This window comes from Rhododendron vialii, chromosome 6a (genome assembly GCF_030253575.1).
Source record: "Rhododendron vialii isolate Sample 1 chromosome 6a, ASM3025357v1".
Classification (NCBI taxonomy): Eukaryota; Viridiplantae; Streptophyta; class Magnoliopsida; order Ericales; family Ericaceae; genus Rhododendron; species Rhododendron vialii.
In genome coordinates, this window is record NC_080562.1 from 38,009,172 (window position 1) to 38,028,381 (window position 19,210).

General features: G+C 38.8%; 2 protein-coding genes across 2 annotated transcripts; one reads left to right on the forward strand and one right to left on the reverse strand.

Moving 5' to 3' along the window:
- Positions 1–80: 80 nt before the first annotated feature.
- LOC131331560 (OPA3-like protein) lies at positions 81–3,383 on the reverse strand. The gene is made up of 4 exons (XM_058365589.1): positions 3,197–3,383; positions 2,956–3,090; positions 714–800; positions 81–602 (listed from the first exon to the last, which is right to left on the reverse strand). The coding sequence occupies exons 1-4, from the start codon at positions 3,326–3,328 to the stop codon at positions 471–473; spliced, it is 486 nt and encodes a 161-aa protein (XP_058221572.1). The 5' UTR covers positions 3,329–3,383; the 3' UTR covers positions 81–470.
- Positions 3,384–13,927: 10,544 nt separating this feature from the next.
- Positions 13,928–16,519, forward strand: LOC131331561 (uncharacterized). The gene has a single exon (XM_058365590.1). The coding sequence runs from the start codon at positions 14,094–14,096 to the stop codon at positions 16,233–16,235; it is 2,142 nt and encodes a 713-aa protein (XP_058221573.1). The 5' UTR covers positions 13,928–14,093; the 3' UTR covers positions 16,236–16,519.
- Positions 16,520–19,210: the final 2,691 nt, after the last annotated feature.

The following is a 19,210-nucleotide window of genomic DNA, read 5'->3' on the forward strand; positions in this document are numbered from 1 at the left end:
AGAGGGGTTAGATAAGAAAAACGTATGTGATTCTACTTCATTGGATTACTCTATGCATTGAAGAAGAATTCTTTATGTTTACTGTTTCCCTCGACAAATCCAAGATCCAGAGGCCAGAGTGGAGGTTAATGGAGTACTTGATGGCTGGGTAGAGAAGAGAGTAGGATCTGGGGGCCTTCGAACGCTGAGGCACTCAGGCAGTGTGAATGTCTAAATGCTCGAAGTCTAGACATTCATCACACTTTCGGAGGAAGAATCCGATGAATCATTTGCTCCTATGAAATCTGGCTGAACAGACTCCAATTCTATAACTCTTCGTTTCCCAAAAGTTTCTGAACACAAAAATCAGTTATTCCTGTATTAAAAATTGAGAAAGAATAACAGATTCAAAAATCTCATGGTGGTTAGGAACCCTAAAATTACAGTGTGGTTGACAGTCTTGGTGATGGGAGTGGAGTTGGTTTCGTGAGTTACAGGGCTTGTTTTTCCTTCGCATTCCAGAACTTGAACGTGTCCAGGAAGCTTCTTCGCTCCAATTTTTCCAGTCTCAGCTTCAAATTCTCCACCTCTGTCGCGAACGCTTCGTCTTTTTTCTTCGATGCCTGGACATAGCCGAAAACCAATCCCCAAAATAGTAAAAGGGCTTTTGGTAAACACTACTACCATTTATCAAAATGCTAGTAATTTAGGATGAAAGTGAATTTAGTATATACCTCTTGTTCTTGCTTGCGAAGTTCCTCCTTCCTAGCTTCTGCTCTTGAGTTTCTTTGCACCTCGTAGATCACAGCAAGACCCGCGACCTGTAAGTAAACTTGAATCAAGTTTTCGCTAGGAAGTATGCCCAATATTTAGCTGTCTACTAGTGCAAATAAAACCCGGAGAGATACAGTGTGGTGTCTAAAGTTTGTCGAGAATCAGTTGCATTGTATCATGGGATTATTCAACTCAACCCCTTTGTCCAAGCAGCCAGGGCTTCATGGTGATTTGGCCTACTACATTTGAGTCTCAGCTGATGTTGATGTGACGTTTTGATTGTATCGATCAAATGTGTTATATGGAACCTCCTACGCAATGCAATTGACGTCACCAAGGCTCTTCAAGGAAGAAGGATTTTTCTCAAGGAGCAAGCTTTCTCCTTCTCGACCTGGAATCTCTCTGTATGTTGATCGTCGTACTGTGTCTCTTTTCCAATTGCTGGTTTTCTGTCTCGCTATGACCATTTCTGGAAGCCTTTAAGGGCCTTTCCAACTTTTATTCGGGACTTAGTTTTCTTTAAGGGTGGATAATACGATACACATGACAAAAAGACAGGGATCCCTTGCCTAGGGCCCTGCACTGAAGTTGCTCTCCATTCCAAAGAACTGAGGATATTGATAAAAGTGACCTTCGTTCCGCTAAGAAAGATAAGTACTTATTTAAAAATATATTTTTTTGAATTAAAGATGATGTATTGTGGAAGAATGACACGAGAATGTCTCGTGAAGCGAAAAATAATTACCTTTGCGGAACGGGGCCTGTGCATAACCAGATTCACCCTCTCATCATCATTGAAGCCAAAATGCAGCAGGGTATCTTTGACACAATCCCAGGAAATCCTATTACTCGAATGTGACAACTCTAAGACTACTTTCAATTGCAAAATAAAGAATCGAAAAATGAGTAGTTATCCATAAGGAATGATGCGACAAGTCTGCATTTTAACACTGTAGAGCAAAAAGGGTAATTTATCAAGCCTTTCTCTCTCTAAAAAATCCCCTCTCTCTCCAGGCGACCAAAACCTTATCTCTTCAGCTTGGGGGAGGGGGCTGCCGCCTCCTCCTCCCTCCTCCCCCCTCTCTCCTTCTCCTCCTCTTCTCCTTTCCGTTTGGTGTATCTATTTTGGGCTGTTTTGGCAAGTGGTTCTGAGTTCCAGGCATTCAGTTTCTCGGTGCTCGGGCTTCCGGCCGGAGTTCGGTGGACTTGTTTTCGTCTGGAATCAGCCTTTTCCTCTCAGATCCGGTGAATGGTGGCCGGCGTCGAGGTAATAATGGGGTGTTGGGGTTAGGGTTTTCCCTTTCTGGAAGGGTTTTTGTTTTGGTTCTGTTTCACCGGCTGTTTTTTCAGTCCGGCTTTGTTTCCGGTCTGGGTTTCCCCCAGATCCGGAGGGTGCGGTGGTGGACAAATAACTTTGCGTCTGGTTAGTTTTTGTCCTAGTTTGGTTGGTTGCTGCCTCTGATTGGTTGTCTGCCCGCCGTGGCCGCGGAGCTGCGTTGATTTTCAACGGTTGCCCTTCTGCGGCCAGAACTCCGCGTGCCAGCGGGAGTTTGCTCTTTGGAGTGGCGTCCATGCCTGTGAAAGAAAATCACTTTGTGTTTTTGTTTCGCGGTTTTGCCGGTGTTTTGGTTTTGGATTACTGTATTGGGGATGACAGATTTCACTATGCTGCACTGATCACTATGATTAGGGTTTTGTTTCTCGAAGGGAATTGTTGTCTGGATTCATACTCCACGTGTCCCGACCCTGCCTTTGAGTAAGTGGCGGTGTGAAGAAATTCCTGGTCTTAGGCTACAATTAGTCCTTCCTGCTCTTCTTGTTGTTCCTTTTCGTGGTTTTGTTTTGAAATCTGTAGATGCCGTATGACGATTTATTTATGAATGTGCGGATCAACAAAAAAAAAACACTGTAGAGCAAAGTACTCACCGATGTTGCTGAGTTGCTCATAATATAGGGTTTTAAATAAGACTTAAACCTCTGATGCCGTTGTTATGTATCGGCTGATGGGGTCTGATATTGGCCCGCTATCGAACGAAATATGGCTGTATTACGTATACCGTTACGTTTTCCGATACTTCAATTTAAAACCGTGTTATAATCTCATATAAAAGTGATGAAAACAATCATCGTTACATCATTGTAGTAGAAGACTGTGTATAAAAATCTCCTCAAAATTTTGACTTCCCATTTAATTCCACTCACCGAGAAGAGAAACACTTCACCAAGGATATCAGAGGCAGATTGAATAGCTCTCTCCTCGTCCAGAGGGCGGATCTCAATCTCGGTCGAACGTCCGTAAACCCGCCTTTGCATTGTCGTCGAGAAGCGATGGTGTGCCTGCGCGCAGCAGCCTCCAAGATTAGAGCACGCACGTAAATTCATGATAAACAGAGAGATGTAGAATGTTAAACAGTAGTAGTACTCCAGTAAATCAGAAACTAACCTGGGCAATGTTGAGGATGAATTGACGAAACTTGGGGTGCAAGCCAGCATCTTTCTTGAGCCTATTAGCGATGGGTTTGGCGAGGGTTCTAAGGGTTAGGGTTCCAAGCTTTAGAACTGGAAAAACCACCATACTGCTCTCTCTCTCTCTCTCTCTCTCTCTCTCTCTCTCTCTCTCTCTCTCTCTCTCTCTCTCTCTCTCTCTCTATATATATATATATATATATATATATATATATGTATGTATGTATGTATGTATATGTATATATGTATGTATATGTATATGTATAAGTATCGATCTTTAGAATGAATGAGACCTCAAACTGGATCAGTTCTTGGATTTCTTGATCAACTGATAATTACTTATGGTTTCTTGACAAGGAAGAAAAGCACGTGACTATCACGTTTTGATTCTCTCCTACTACTCCTAGGGCATTATTGCATGATTCGCATCCTTCATCATGGATTGGACCCTCATCCAATCGGCTTCTCCTAGTGTTGCATTGGCAGAGGTATTTTGAGAATCCAGTGCTATTCGTTCATATAGTGGGGCCTAATTTTTTAATTTGTTAAGGAAAAAAAAAGAATTTCATTTTTGATTAATCAGGTGTATTCCGAGCCAGCTTATGTGCAGCTCGACTAATTATGGTGACCCGATCCCACCTAATCATGGTGGTCCGATCCCACGGCTCACTTGCGGGGAGACCCATTCAGTGGCGGCTCCAAAATTATTTCGTGTGGTGTTCATTAAAGACTCATATACTACTTGGTTTATCCAATCATATGAGGTGTTTAATTTGGACTTTTTTTTTTCCTTGTATCTTCGTTTTTACTCAATTTTTTTAATTCTTCATAATTTTTTTTAAAAAAAATTTAGTGAAAGAATTGATCAATAAACAAATGTTAAGTTTATTTATTATTTCTTTAATGTTGAACATCAGTATAACTCATTTGTGTGGTGGATGCCTGGATGGGGTGTTCTTTTTTCTTTTTCTTTTTTAAACGGCGTAAAAAATAATTTATTAATTAATTGCAAGGATTACAATAGATTAAAAGGCAAGAGCGAAAGCGCATCACAATGCGGGAAAAACGTCCTACTGAGATTGACACCCAAACCTTGCGACAATCATTTGCCGCTCGAGCCTAAGAGGATTTGGTGTTCAATGGATGTTTTAAAAAAAAAAGGGTGTTCAATGTGCTGGGCTAAATCCTTTTTTTTTTAATCATCATCTGGGCTTAATCTTGATATCTACATTTTGTACTGTATTTAGATTACCTGTTTTCAAAGTCAGAGTTGTGCTCCGTATGGGACCTGTTCACAAACACGTATGCGCAGATTAGGATTACAAATGAACTGAGTCGTACGTTCGCAAACTATTCCAACTTCAGCTCATTTACAGCCCTAGTGTAGAAAGATAAAATTAAAGCGCCTAGAATGCGCATCTACTGCTTCCAAGAGACTGATGCCTAATCAAAATTATGCGCTTCTTAAATTTAATTTGAAGATGGTCAAAAGAAGTCAAACACTTGTTTAACTAGATGGGTGCCTTAGTAATCCTCATCTTTATTCGTTGATTAAGTTCAGATTTATTGGCTTTAGCTATAATCCAACAAGATTACAACAGCTCAAATGTACTTAAAATATTTTAATGATAAGATTCATACAATATAATGCATTCGAACAAATTATTTTAGAACCCGAGGACCATGCTGTCCCTTGGGGGAAAGCATGGGTGTTGGCTCCCATTCGAACCGTCCATGCGTGGTAATGGATGGCTGAGATTTCACTACAGCTGGACGATTGAGATTTGTTCGGTCGAGATGAAATTCGAGCCGTCCATTGCCGAGTATGGACGGCCCGGATGGGGCCAATACTCATGCTGACAGCATGAGTCCCACATTTCCTTATTTTTGCTACATATATAGGACCAAATCATATTGCATTCTAAAATATTTGAAATGCTAGCTATCCGCCCATCTCAATATTTCCTAAGCAAAAAGTAATACAAGCTAGTCAAAACGTAATCTATATATTAACAACATTCTGCATATTTATTAATTAAAAAGTCTTTTTAGTTAGGAGCCTTACTTGGATTACTTTTTTTTTTTTTTTTAAATAATGTGTGTATACTACAAATTCACTGAAAAAATAATAATTTCTAAAAGTAGATCTGGAAAACTTCAAGTGCTGGATCTTTATTGGTCATTCATCAATAAATTTCTACATTTATTCGTCACAATCACATTTTAATTTAAACTTGAAACATTTAGATGACATCAACATAAGCAATTATACAAATAGTAAATAAAACCATGGTGCAGCCAAATATTTTTAAGTAGTGGGATCAAATAAGATTGAATTTTAAATTTTAAATGCTATCGATCCATCCTAATATTTCCTACAAAAGGAATAAAACACGTCCAAACGTATATAGTGAAATTAAGATACGAAAAAATTCTGGTAGATTGATGTCGTATTGCATCTTCTTAAATTTAAAATGCTATCCTAACTCTATTAGGGTTCAATCTACGTATCCATCCCAATATTTCCTACTCTTTTTTAAACTCACTCTAATTTAGTGTGGAATTATTTTTGAAACGTAAAGTATTTTACATCTATTATATAGGACTCTGTGACTATCTAGCCATTGTAAAATCCCCAAAAGGATAATTGTATCACCTTACATATATATGTGCGAAGTTTTGAAATTAGTAGAGATAATTTTTTTTAATTAATTTTATTCTGTATTCACACTTTATTTGACGTTGAAACGCCGAACCCCTTTTTTTCTATGTTGTATTCACATTTTTAAGGGATGCTACACGTGAAATATATATATTGCATTCATACTTTCTCCGCGAATAGCTTGTTCTCTCTTATACCTTGAATATATATTAGTCTTCTGTTATCTTTATCAAAACCCATATCATTTCTCATTATTCAACAATTAATTTTCAGTAGCAAAATAATTTTTTGGGGAATGAACTAAAATGTGCAAATTTTCAACATTAAAATCAGGGTTCAAGCCTAGCAATCCCTTCGGTCCGACTTCTTGGTATCTTATGGTCAAGTCATTGTCAATCCAGGCACAAAAAGTAGTGATTAATTGCATGGACCACCTGATCCTTTGGCAGGTTCAAGCTAGGTTTATTAACATCTACTCTTAAGTAATTATTGAGTGATCTTGGGATATTGCTACGTGGTATCCGAACACTCACATCCATCATACATTTCTGCGGGTCCATACATTTTATAATATATTTCACGTAAATATATGGTGGATAAGAGAAGAACAGTACATGTTGGCTTAAAAACTCAAAAAATAAATAAATTCCGTTCTGAAAACTTGTTGGTTAGGATTTAATCACAAAAAGGTCGGTTCATCTCTTCGATCGTAGTCGTCTGTGGGCTACATGCATGTGCTTATTGTATATGCTGTCAACAACAATCAAACAAACAATAAGCGGGATAGGGATTCGACTTGCACAGGCGCGTATGCGCTTCGGCACTCTTGACAGACATTTGAAATTACTTATCTGCATATCTTTTTTATTTTTAAAACTGAGCATTTACAATTTAGTACTCTTTTAGGTTGAGTATTTTAAAATTTAAATTATTAGCTTAATTAAGAAACTTGAAAGAAGCTAGTATAAATTTATTTGTCACAACTGTCTATAACTTTTGCAAAGGATATTTACACTTCAACCAATATGGAAACACACATGGCCAACAGTACTAATTAAAGACACTTGGATACTCCCAGAATATCAATAATTAAAATTTGATGGCTCCATTTTCACTTGGGGAAATTTTTTGTACTTTTGTTTTGTGTCCAAACATTTTTCAAATAGGTGAGTTTTTTTTTTCTTCTTTTTTTTACAGTCTCATTTTTTTCAAATAGGCGAGTGACTCATTATAAAGTGGGTTCTGTACCATGTTCGTTTTGGAATTTTGATTTTAGGTAATGAGTGAAGATAAATAGATAAATAGAAAAATAACAGTAATAATTGAGAAAGAATTTATTGAAAATCATGGATAGAGAGAGAATCTCATACCCAAAATCCCAAAACGAACACGGTCACCTGAATCCAAAGTCATCCAATAGACTGAAAGGCAAGCAACTATTCAGTGGTTCTGAGGCACTACCCCAACGCTGCTCAACACCATACATTTTTACGGAGTCTATATTCTGAGCGGTGGACCTTAGAAAAATGTGCAGTGTTGAGGGCAATCCAACATTAGAACACTACGTGACGGTGCCGAAGACCACCATATAATTTTTACCCAAAGACTCACATTTAATATTCATAGGAAGGATGAGTAGTGAGCTCACTAGCTGTCCCTTTGACTGCCCCAACAAACAAAAAGTGCATTTTTAATGTTCTTTTGCTTAGCCGTTCAATAGTTATTTTTGTAGTCTTGTGTTTAATAAGTAGTAGTACTAGACTAGTAAAAATGTTTGGTCAAAGCCCTGCTTTTGAAACAAACCTTTTGACAATTTTATTGCTTCTTCCAACTTTTCACCGCACATGGGAGTTTTATGTCAAACTCAAAATTAAATAGCAAGAAGTAAAAGAAGTCTCAACATTATATTAAGTAATCGTACATTCCATTTTTAATAAATATGAGACTATATTTTCTTAACATTTTTTCTCATGTGCAATCGCGTTTAAGGTCTGTCTCGTGTAGCTGCGTTTGAGGTCTTCCACGTGTAGCTTCTTTTTGGGTTTTATTATCGTGCAACTTTTTTGCTGATCTGTTATTGTGAATTTATAAAATGTGGGATGGAAATGGTCTCCGCTCTAATACCATGACAATGAGGAGAAAGATTCTAACATTTTATTTAGTGATTATTCATTCTACTTCGAAGCAGTGTAAAACTATATTTTCTAAACAAAATATGTAGTGGTGGAGAGATCCTAGAACAACTACTCCTCCAAACTTTGGCAATAAGTATATCTTACTCCATATTTATGATGAATAGAGTATTGTGATTATTTTCAAAATCTTGATAATTTTACTTTCATTTTTTTAAATTTTTTCTATGTAATCTCTGTCTTATGGACATTTCACTTTCTGCGATCGAAAATGGTCATATCTTATCCTCGAACCAAATTGAATTATTTTTTTGCCAATCGGTAGAAGAAATCATTACATTATGTATGAAGTACATAGTACAAATCACGGAACACTACATCCATCGTGTGAGAGTTCCCGAGATAACCAAACCCAATAACTGAACCAACAGGATAAATAAATCTACCAAAAGGACTACAATCACTATGAGCCCAACTCAACTACAAGCCTCATTAAGGAGAAAAATAATTCCAATAAATCTAAAGAAAAGAACACTCACGCCTAAGTGGAAAGACTCGAATTCCTAACTTCTAATACGGAGTATGATTCTTGCATCAATGTATCTTGTGATTAAATTTTTTTATTATTTTGTTTTCTTTACTTGTATAATTTTTTAATTTCAATTATCACCAAAATTGAGGATAAAAATTGAAGGGGTCCCACCTCCATCGGCATCAGCTTGGCTAGTACTGTAGTGGAGTTTAGGCTCCGTTCCGGAAACAAGAATAAATACTTATTTTTTTAAAAGGTAATTTTAAGCTCAAAAATCATGTGTTTACGTAAATTATTTTTCTATCAATATGGATATTGTTTGATAGATCTCATTGAGATCTTTAATACGATTCAAAAAAAAATTAAAAAAATATTTTTTATTTACATTATTTTTAAATTTAAAAATATAAAATAAATATTTATTTTTTTAAAAAGTTTTCTGGAACGGGGTCTAACTCCTGTCCTCGGAGGAGGGTCTAGTCACGTGTCTCTCCTTTGGATTCTTCTGATCTGACCGGACCCTAGTCCCCTATCGAGTCGAGCGGAGTAATGAATAAGGAACAGAAAAAGACAACCCCACCCCCCATGTGACATATTTAATGGGCTTCATATATTGTGAGTACCCACAACTATTTCTTTTTTTTGATCCGCCCCACAACTATTTCTACATGCACTATTTTAAGTGGGAAACGGTTAAATGGATTTTTTCGCAAACAATGAAAATGCAGGTAATGGTATAGTTACCCTCATGATTTCCGTCCCGAAGTATTGCACCATCGTATCATACCATTATTTATAAGGGGTCTCATCGCATCTACATCGGAACCAAAGCTATAGGGACTTAAACCTGAGTATTGTCCACCAAAATCCAACCACTGAACTGAAGCACCCCTAATTGCCAATCAATGGTTAAATGCATAGAAGATCATGCATGTGGAGTTATTTGGCTTTGTTACGTACTTATGCGTGTGTTCTCTTGATAAGGAATCATGCAGGAAAAATTAAAATTCGTTACTTCTCGGCTGGATCTATTTTGCAGTGAAGCATTTCCTAGTTGGAAAATTAAAATTGTGGATCCCACTTTTATTTATTTATTTATTTATAATTGAACATACAGAAACTTAAGAAAAATCTCATCATCATTTTTCATTCTCTCCATGCATGTAACCGAACAGGACCTTTGGGTAACTGCCCCACTATCAAGAAACGAAAACGCAATAAGGACTACTAAAATCTTGAATTATTTCATCCATTAAACTGAAAATGTTAACTTTTTTTTGTTTTGGTTTGCATCTCCAATAGAATTATAGAAATGTTAACTTCCAAAAAAAAGGACAAAATTATGCCTGGCCTTACAACAATGGGTCGCATGCAAGTCACCTAACCGATTGTCAAAACTCCCTGATTTTGATTCAATTCTATCCTCTATATCATTCCCTTCCCCGAATTATTGTTTAGGGTACAATAATTTTCAGTTTCGAACACAAAGGGATAAAAATTATTGGGTGATGGAGATCACCACAAGACAGAAAGTAGTAGTAGTAGTAGTCCCATCTGTTCTCTCTCTCTCTCTCATCAATCCATTCTCTCTCTCTCTCTCATCTGTCTAAATCTAATAATCCAATAATGTCTTGTTGCTGCTGTCAATTTTTTACTATGATCTGGCCACGTTATAATGGAGTACGCATGCATTTTGTTGCAACTACTACTAGCTAAACAGTTACCCAGGGTGCCTTCGTATCCCATGATCTTTCTGATTCTCCAAAGCCTGCGACAAATGGCTAATGTCTTCGTTTTTATTTCTAAATTAAACGCGTTCCGCATGCAATTTTTTTAAATGGCTGGACGTCCGAACTAATTTTGCGCATATCTCGATTAATTTTAAGACCCTTGAAATTTTTTCAATTTGTGCTCATCTCGATTAATTTTGAAGTCTTCAAGTTGATTATCGGGTAAACCCTCTAATGACATCAAGATTTGGAATGTATGACCTCCGTTAGGTTCAAATATACGACCTCAAGAATGAGAAACATTTATTTACTTTTCCATTATTATCATTTGGCCAAATCCATTGGGTCGTTAAGTATGCTTTTTCAACATGTTGAAGTAGGGGTGGTGAAATAATTAAAATGGTAATCACACTTTCCTTGGGATCAACGATCGATACGAAAGACATAAAAAAGAAAACTTAGAGTTGAATTCACTTTCATTCTCTATCTATAAATAAAAAAAACAAAGAGAAATTTTCATTTGCAATGAATTTTTTTTCAAACATTTTCAACGATTACTAGGTAGGCCAACTAGAGCAAAACTTTTGAATGATTAATAATAGTTTTTTAGAACTGCTTTTGAATGATGGTTAGATGAAGCAACTTGAGGATTTGAGTTAGAAATAGTAAAAATTAACTTAAGAGATCATGAAGAACAAGCTTTCATTAGGATTGGGGAGGGTGGTGTGCGTGGCACCGTACCGCGCACCTCTGAGCCGTTGAATCGTGCATCCGACGACTCGAATCTCATTTCGGCAATGAACGGTTCTCGATCGTTGGTTGTAGAGATGAGATTCAAGCCGTCGGATGTACGATTTGATGGCTCGGAGGTGTTGCGCATACTACTGCACTGCACCCACCCGAAGTCTCTTTCATTAATATAATCAGTTGGTAATATCTATAATTAGGTGGAGAGTAGCACATCTACTTTAGCTCAATTTTAGAAGTTGGACGAACGAAACTTGAATTTAAACCTTGTCTAATCAATGTTTAATGAATACCAAGCTTGAAATTAAAACAGTAAAGATTGTGGTACAACAAAATGTTGTACAGCAGTGTGTACAGATAGGTTTTGCGCCCGTCTCAGGTCCCACAAAGATGATCGGAGCCGCTCATTTTGTTCAAAACATATTGTTTACGGTCCCTGCAAAAAATCATCTCAATCCGATATCGGTAAAGATATTTACGAATTATCCAACTTTGCTTCAAAATTTAGGTGATTTTTTGAAGCAAAGTTGGATGATTCGTAAATGTCTTTACCGATATCGGATTGAGATGATTTTTTACAGTGACCGTAAACAATATGTTTTGAACAAAATAAATGGCTCCGACCATCTTTGCGGACCCGAAACGGGTGCAAAACCCATCTATACATATTGGCGCTGTACAGCATTTTGCTGTACCATTAGCACTGCTCTGAAATTAAAGCCTCCAAATGAGATACAGTATAAATTTAACTACTGAAAAAGCTTGTATGAGTACCATTGTTTGAATGTCCAATAATAAAATCAAAAACAACAGATAAGCTTAATGGGAAAATGCCGAATCTGAGTAAAGTTAAAACAGAGGCTCGAGTTCCATTTCTTTAATAGACGAATCAAACACAAACAAACGAGTCAAATTTCAAACAATTCTTGAATGGCTAGTTTATTTGCACCCGTAACCACATCAGACTAAAAGAGTACCCAACGAAATGAAATCGTTTATATAGGAAAAATAAATCAGTGTCCTTGGAGTCAAGGATGGGATCGGAGGGTTTAGTGGCGGCGATTGCCACGACAAGAATTTTAAACAATGCAATTATTATATGTAAAAAAAAGTTATGCCCAACTTATATAGTTTCACTACCACTAGATTTTTTAATATACATTTCGCTACTGTTAGAGTAAAATCCTGGTTCCGTCTTTACTTAGAATACCGTCAAGTGGCACAAGTCTCCTTTTCACCGCATATTTGTGTGGAGCTCAGAATTAATTACGTACGTTCCACATTAATGTTTAGAGGGAAAGAGGCTTGGGACATCACGTGATAGTGCTTAGGGCTGCAATTGAGCCAAGCTTTGAAGTGTTTAAGCTCGACTCATTTGAAACTAGTCTAGCTCGAGCTTCGGTCGGTTAGTTACCATTAGTATCAATGTGTACATACTGGTTCATTTATTGAACGAGCTTTTATAAACTAGTCGAGCCACCACAACCGAGCAAAGTTTTCAGCAAACGAACCGAGTTACAACTAACTCGAGGTCGAGTTGCTGACGTAACTGCATTCTTTTGGCCTTAACTTAAATTTGAAAATTGTTTTTATTTGAAATTTTTTCACATTTTTTAGTTTTGCGCCAAACTTTTTTGAGTTATTGATTCGTCTCGACAAAAGAAATCGGAAAAGTAAAATTTTGTCACTTTTACTCAAGTATTTTGAGAAATAACCATTTTTTAGCGGAAAAAGTAGTTATTCTTTAAAATACTTGGATAAAAATTAAATTTAAATGAGATTAAAACTCGAGGTCGAGTTGCTCACGAACAACTCGGTAATTGTCTGCAGACGTAGCGTTACCCAGCGGCACCGGATAATCTCTCCGTTCCTAGACCATAATTACTACACTACTGCCCTAGAATTACCAGGGTCCTTAGCAATACAGGTCCAAACTAGGGGAGCCAAACTTTCTACTGTCCGAGCTTAGCTCGTCTTGTTTAAGGGTTTGCCTCCTTTCCGGTGTCTTCCATTCAGTCTACTGTCCAGTTTGCATTGTAGGCCCATTTTGGGCCCACGTCGTTAATTGGAACTGCATGTAGAACTTGTTGAGACGAACCACCATACCAAAAATCATGTCCATCAAATTTTGTATAGATACATGTTCGAAACACTATTTTTATCAAATAAATGTGTTTCGAACATGTATCTATACAAAATTTAATGGACATGATTTTTGGTATGGTGGTTTTGTCTTAACGAGTTTTATATGATGAACGGTTTCAATTATCAACATAGGCCCGAAATGGGCTCACAAATTGCAAACTGGACAGTAAACTGGATGGAAGAAAACTGGAGGGGAGGCAACTCCCTTGTTTAACGAGTTAAGTCTTATTCATTTACTAAATGAGCTTACACAATCAAAAGAAATTTTAGAGTCTTTAGATTGACTCGTGAGCTCGTTTACTACACGAACTTAAAATTCGAGCTCAAAGCCCTGAGCCTTACGAACCTAACTTGCAGAACACCACCCAAAAGTGCCATTATGGCAAACAATAATTCTATGAGTGTGAGTGAGTGTGTGTTTGGGTTTGAGTGTGGTACTAGCACCATTATAATGCAAAATGAAGCCCCCAAAGTAACTAAAAAATACTTCCTCCATTTCAATTTATTTGTTCCGGTCCTATTCTAACTGGATTAAAAAACTAGTTATATCTTTAAAGTGGTAATGAATTTTATATTCTATATGAATCTTGTTTATAGATCTCGATTTATTCTATAATTTAATATTTTCAAAATCACCTAAAACATTATAAATTATAAAATATAATTAATTAAAAAATAATACAAATTTCTAAAAATAACAAGTAAATTGGGACAGAGGAAGTATATACAGTTGCGTACCACTAATATATCTCTCTCTCTCTCTACCTCCTACGTGCATCTGTATTTCTCTGCACCCGCAAGTCACAACCCACCATACTGCTAGCAATCAAAGTTTTCTCTCATCATATCTCTCTCCCTCTCTCTGCCCCCACTTAAAAATATCACACCCCCCTTCCGTGGTGGTCAATGGCCGAACCAGAAACAAAATGATGGATTCATCAGAGACCAGACCCCACCGCACCACCACCACCACAACCTCCCTCTTCATCTGCTTCACCTCTCGCCCCTCCTCCTCCTCCTCGATGAAGATCCCCTCCACCAGCCCAGGCCGCGCACGCGACACACCCGCCTCGCTCTCCGCTTCCCTTAGCCGCCGCCTCAAGTCCAACGGCAGCCTCAAAGGCGGCCACCAGTCCCCCATGTTCCCCGTCGCCGGAGGCGGAAAACGACGCGGTTTCGAAAACCCAGAGCCCTCTTCCCCTAAGGTCACCTGCATCGGGCAGGTCCGAGTCAAGACCAAGAAACAGGGCAAAAAGATCCGCACCCTCTCCAGGCGAAGAACAAGAAACAGTAATGCTTTAAATTCGGGAGGTAATCAGCCGGAGAGCGGCGGCGTGGCGATTCACCACAGGAACCAGAGGTGGGTCCACCTGCCGCTGACCATCTGCGAGGCGCTGAGGAAGGGGTTCGGGGCCGAATTCAGCTGCCTGTTTCCGTGCCGGCCGCCGTCGTGCTTGAGGTCGGGGAAGGAGGGGAGAGAGAGGGGGAGGAAGGGGTCTTGCGGGGTCGTGCTCGTGTCGTTGAACGAAGAGGGGAGAGAGAGGGAGGTGGCGGAGTTTTTTGATAACTCAGGTGTTCGGGGCAGCTTTCGGACACCACGACTAATTCTGGGGGACCAATCCCCAGAGGTGGACGGGGTTGAGGAGAGGAGAGAGATTAGAGAGAGGATTAGCTTGAGGAGGCATGTGGATGATGAAGAGGAAGAGGTTGAGATGTTTGAAGGTGAGAAATGTGAGGGAGCAGGGGGGAGACTGAGCATTTGTGCTCCTCCGAAGAATGCTTTGTTGTTGATGAGGAGTAGGTCTGATCCTGTTAGGGTTTCTGCTCTTGCTGCTCGGTTCTGGGAGGAATCCACTGCTGCTGATAAATGTGAAGAGGAAGGGGATGATTGTGATAAGGACGAGGAAGATGATGAAGCTGTAGGAGAAGGTGAAGTAGTGAAGGTTGGTTTAGGGTTGACAGTGGGTAAAAAGGTTGAAGAACCTGAGAAGTCGGGTTCGATTGATCAATTTTTTGAAGGAGAAGAGGAAGGGAAGGCTGAACCAGACGTGGGTATGGTGGTTGAAGAAGGCGAAGGTGATGAAAACACAGAGGAGGGAAAGTTGGAAATCAATGAGCAGATGCGGCTAGAAGCAGATGAACAAGAAAATCCAGAATTTTTAGAAGAAATCCGAGAATTAGAAGCAGGGGAAGTTAATCAAGAATTTGTAGAAGAAAATCAAGAAGCTGTTGCAGATCCAGCGAGTGTTGAAACTGAAGATGCTCTCTTGATTAGAGAAGGAGAACAAGATGATGCACTAGTGCAAGAGAGAGGAGAGAGTAATTTTTCGTCAGTGCTTTCTCTTCATTTATCTTCAGAAGTTGAAGAAGAAGAAGAAGAAGAAACAGAGGAGTCGACATTGAATGTAGAAGAAGAAAATGCACTTGAAGAGATGGAGGCCCAAGATTCTCCATTGAAAGTGGAAGCAGAAGAGGAAGAAGAAGAAGAGATATTGACCCAAGAGAGGTCCGAATCAGAACAAACCCAGGAAGAAGCAGCTGCTATCTTCTCATCAGAGGAGAGAGAAGAACACCAAGAACGAGAAGAGAGAGAAAGCAAAGACGTTACACAATTGTTACCGGACTGCTTGCTGTTGATGAGGTGCGAGCCGAAGCTATCAATGGAGGTATCGAAGGAGACATGGGTGTGCACCACCGACTTCATCCGGTGGCTACCCGGGAGGCCGCAACCGAAGCCATCAACCGACGGCGGTGGCGAGCCGAAGAAGAAGAAGAGGGTCGGTAGTACTGACTCCAATCCGGCGCCGTACCAGCTGCCGAGGTCCTCGTGCTCGCTGCCGGCCGCTCAGGCAGGCCGAGTCTCGACGGCGGCGAGGATGGAGCAGCAGAGGGCGGTCAACGCCGCGGTGGCTTGCGAGCCGTTGGTGCTGACCCGGTGTAAGTCGGAGCCGAACAGGACGGCGGCGGCCAAGCTGAAGCCGGAGAGTTGTTTTTGGAAGAACAGGAGGCTTGAGCCGCACAGCCGAGCCGTGGTTGGTGTCGGCGCGGCGGCGGGGGTTGGGTTCTGAGCCGAGGTGATTGATTGAGTTGAGGTACTATACTTGGGTGTGGGCGGTCGTGTGGGGAAATGTGTTCTGGCACACTGCACAGAGCTGTCACTGCAGCTCGAATTTCTGTACATTTTTATTTCTTTAATGTGGAGTAATTGTTTATTTTAAAATTTCGTTTTTTTAGTCTCCCAGGTTATAATAGTAATTTTGTAGTTGTGCATATAGGTCGATCTGAGTATGTGTGAGAAGCTTGTATCCCCCCATGTTAAATGTATTTTTGTGAGCTTATATTGCTTTCATCATGTGTTGTGTTGTGTTGTAATAACTACTTTAGCTTGAAGTTGCACTTCGAATTCGGTACATATTAATTAGTAATCGGCAATTAATTGTTAGTCAAACCTAATTGGATAAGTTTTGCCAACGATTAATTTCTTGTTTCAGAACACTGATTTTTTGCGATGTTTGTTTTGCTTTTGAGGTGAAAAATAGTTTTCAAAAACTGATTCCAAGAAGGGTCGTAAAATGTTTGACGATTTTAAGGGTGTCATTCACTAACTGTAAAACAAGTACTCCACTACTTAATTTTTTTTAATTAAAGATGATGTATTGTGAGAGAATGATTTATATCATAAAGCGAAAAATAAGTACTTAAAAAATAAAAATCTTAGTGGAACGGAGCCTAAAATTATTCAGTACTTTTGGTGTATTATTCCGTGATCCTGCACAAATGTGTAGTTCAAAGACTCTTATGTTATGTAGCAATGCTCAAGGTGCATATACTAATTTCTCCAGGATCTACTCGCAACAGGTTAAACTGGAGAGAAAAACATGATTGAGGACAGCTAATAAAAAAAAAAAAAACAAGTTGAGGATCTGTATATAATTAGTGACATCAAGAGTTTGACTTATAATATACCAAAGACCAACATATAAAATACTACTCAAGAATGAAATTATATATTTATTTACTTCTTCTTTTTTTGGTACGTCGGAATATTATATATTTATTTACTTTGCCTATATAGTATAGCAAACCTAGCCACGTGCCCCGGATGATCAGTACAACAAACAAAAACTTCTACGTAAAATTTAATAATAGTAGGAGACAAATCTTGTGTGTTCTCACTTACCAGCATCTCTAAGATTTGCAAGAAGTGCACTAGAAGAGTATAATATGGCCAGGGACAGGTTGGTTCTCTGTGATAAGTCTATGGATGTCTGTAGCACAGCGCTTTAAAATGAAAGGTAAAATATAGAATAATCGTTGCGAAATAAAATCCGGAAAACCCAAACAGAAGCACGGACAAACTTACCGGCCTCGCGTACCTCCAGAGATACGTTTAAAATGTGTATGTATTGTCCTTTCAACGTGTTGCTATCGCGTCCGTAGAATCGGACGTTTAAGAAAGACACGTATCAGCGTGTCCGTTTCCGTGTCGGTATTCTTTATCTATATATGCTGAATCAACTACTACTTTCGATTCGAGCAATTTTAACCCCAGCCTAAAGACACGGAAATTTCATTTTCAGAGCAGGACAAAGTGGGGACACATCTTTTTACAGAGATTCTAACCTTTTCCAGCCCAAAGTTTTGATCTTGATATCACCTTTTGGTTCCTTTTTTTGAATTAACACAAGGACAATGATCGATGAAAGAACTGAAGACCCAAAATGAGAGAAAAGTTGGATTTATACATTTGGCTTTATAGCATCACGTGGTGGGGCTGAATATATAATACTGTAGTCTTTTGGGCAGCGTCCCCATGGAGTCATTTGCATGAACACATAACTAGAGTTATTTTACATCCGAAATGCAATCTGTTTCTGGATCATAGGAACGAAAGGTGAAATTTGAGCTGCTAAATGAAAAAGCCCGTAAACCCAGACATCCGAGACATCCCGAATTTGAAACTTGGCAATCTCTTGGGGCAGGCTGTAAGATTAGAGAAATCTCTTGTGAATTTCCTAGTTCTAGCGTGGATGACTTGCCGTTGACTGGACTGAGAAGGAGAATTGTCGAGGTGTACGTAAACTAGTTCAGACACCCTTGACTCTGTCAAACCAAAAACCATTGAAAAGGTCCGTGAAATATACTAACTATAAAGAAAGCATTATTTGTCAAACCTTTTCCCCTTCGTTTTGCGGCAACCATTTGAAACATATTCTGATGTGTTACATCCAGCTAACTCATTCCCAAGAACAAAGGTCCAAGGCACACGAGACCAAATTAGAGAAGAAGCAGGAGAGTACGAGACTGCATGAAAATATTCACTTTGCTACCCAAGTAAGGGACATATGTGATTTTCTTTCAGTTCTTCTCAAAACTTCCAAAAGGATATATACACAGAAATATGCGAGGACAATGACCCTCCTATGAAAAATTATTCAATACTTTGAATTATATACTTTGCCTCTTTCACATGTGGGGCTCACATGTGAGATCCACACGGGGTCAACATGTAGGCCCCACATGCTACGTGAGGGGAGGGAGTATACTCCCGGAGTACTGAATAGTTACCTTGCTCCAATGGGCCACCATAAACCTACTTTTGAGTGGTTGCAATAACGCAGCTTCAGAATGGTGGAAATCATGTCACGCATGCACAGTTAACCACTGAATTTCTACCACAGTTCTAGGCATTGCTTAATTATTGAATTTATGAACCAACTTATTCCGCCATACTTTGCGAAAATATTTATATTAATTATTGAATTTATGAACCAACTTATTCCGCCAAACTTTGCGAAAATATTTATATAATGAGCAGGCCGGAGTTCTGGTTTGTACGTACATAGTAGGGTCAAATATCTAGAATCGTTAAAGGTTTCATCAGGTTTGGCAATGATAAAAGACAAAAATTGATTTTCAACAGGGTTCTTAAGATACCATTTTGATACTTTTTGCTGTGGAGTCAATTAATGTGTCTAAACACAAAAATGATGGCTATTTTTAGTTTTAACGGATTTGTTTATGAATGTCCACTTAATATGGT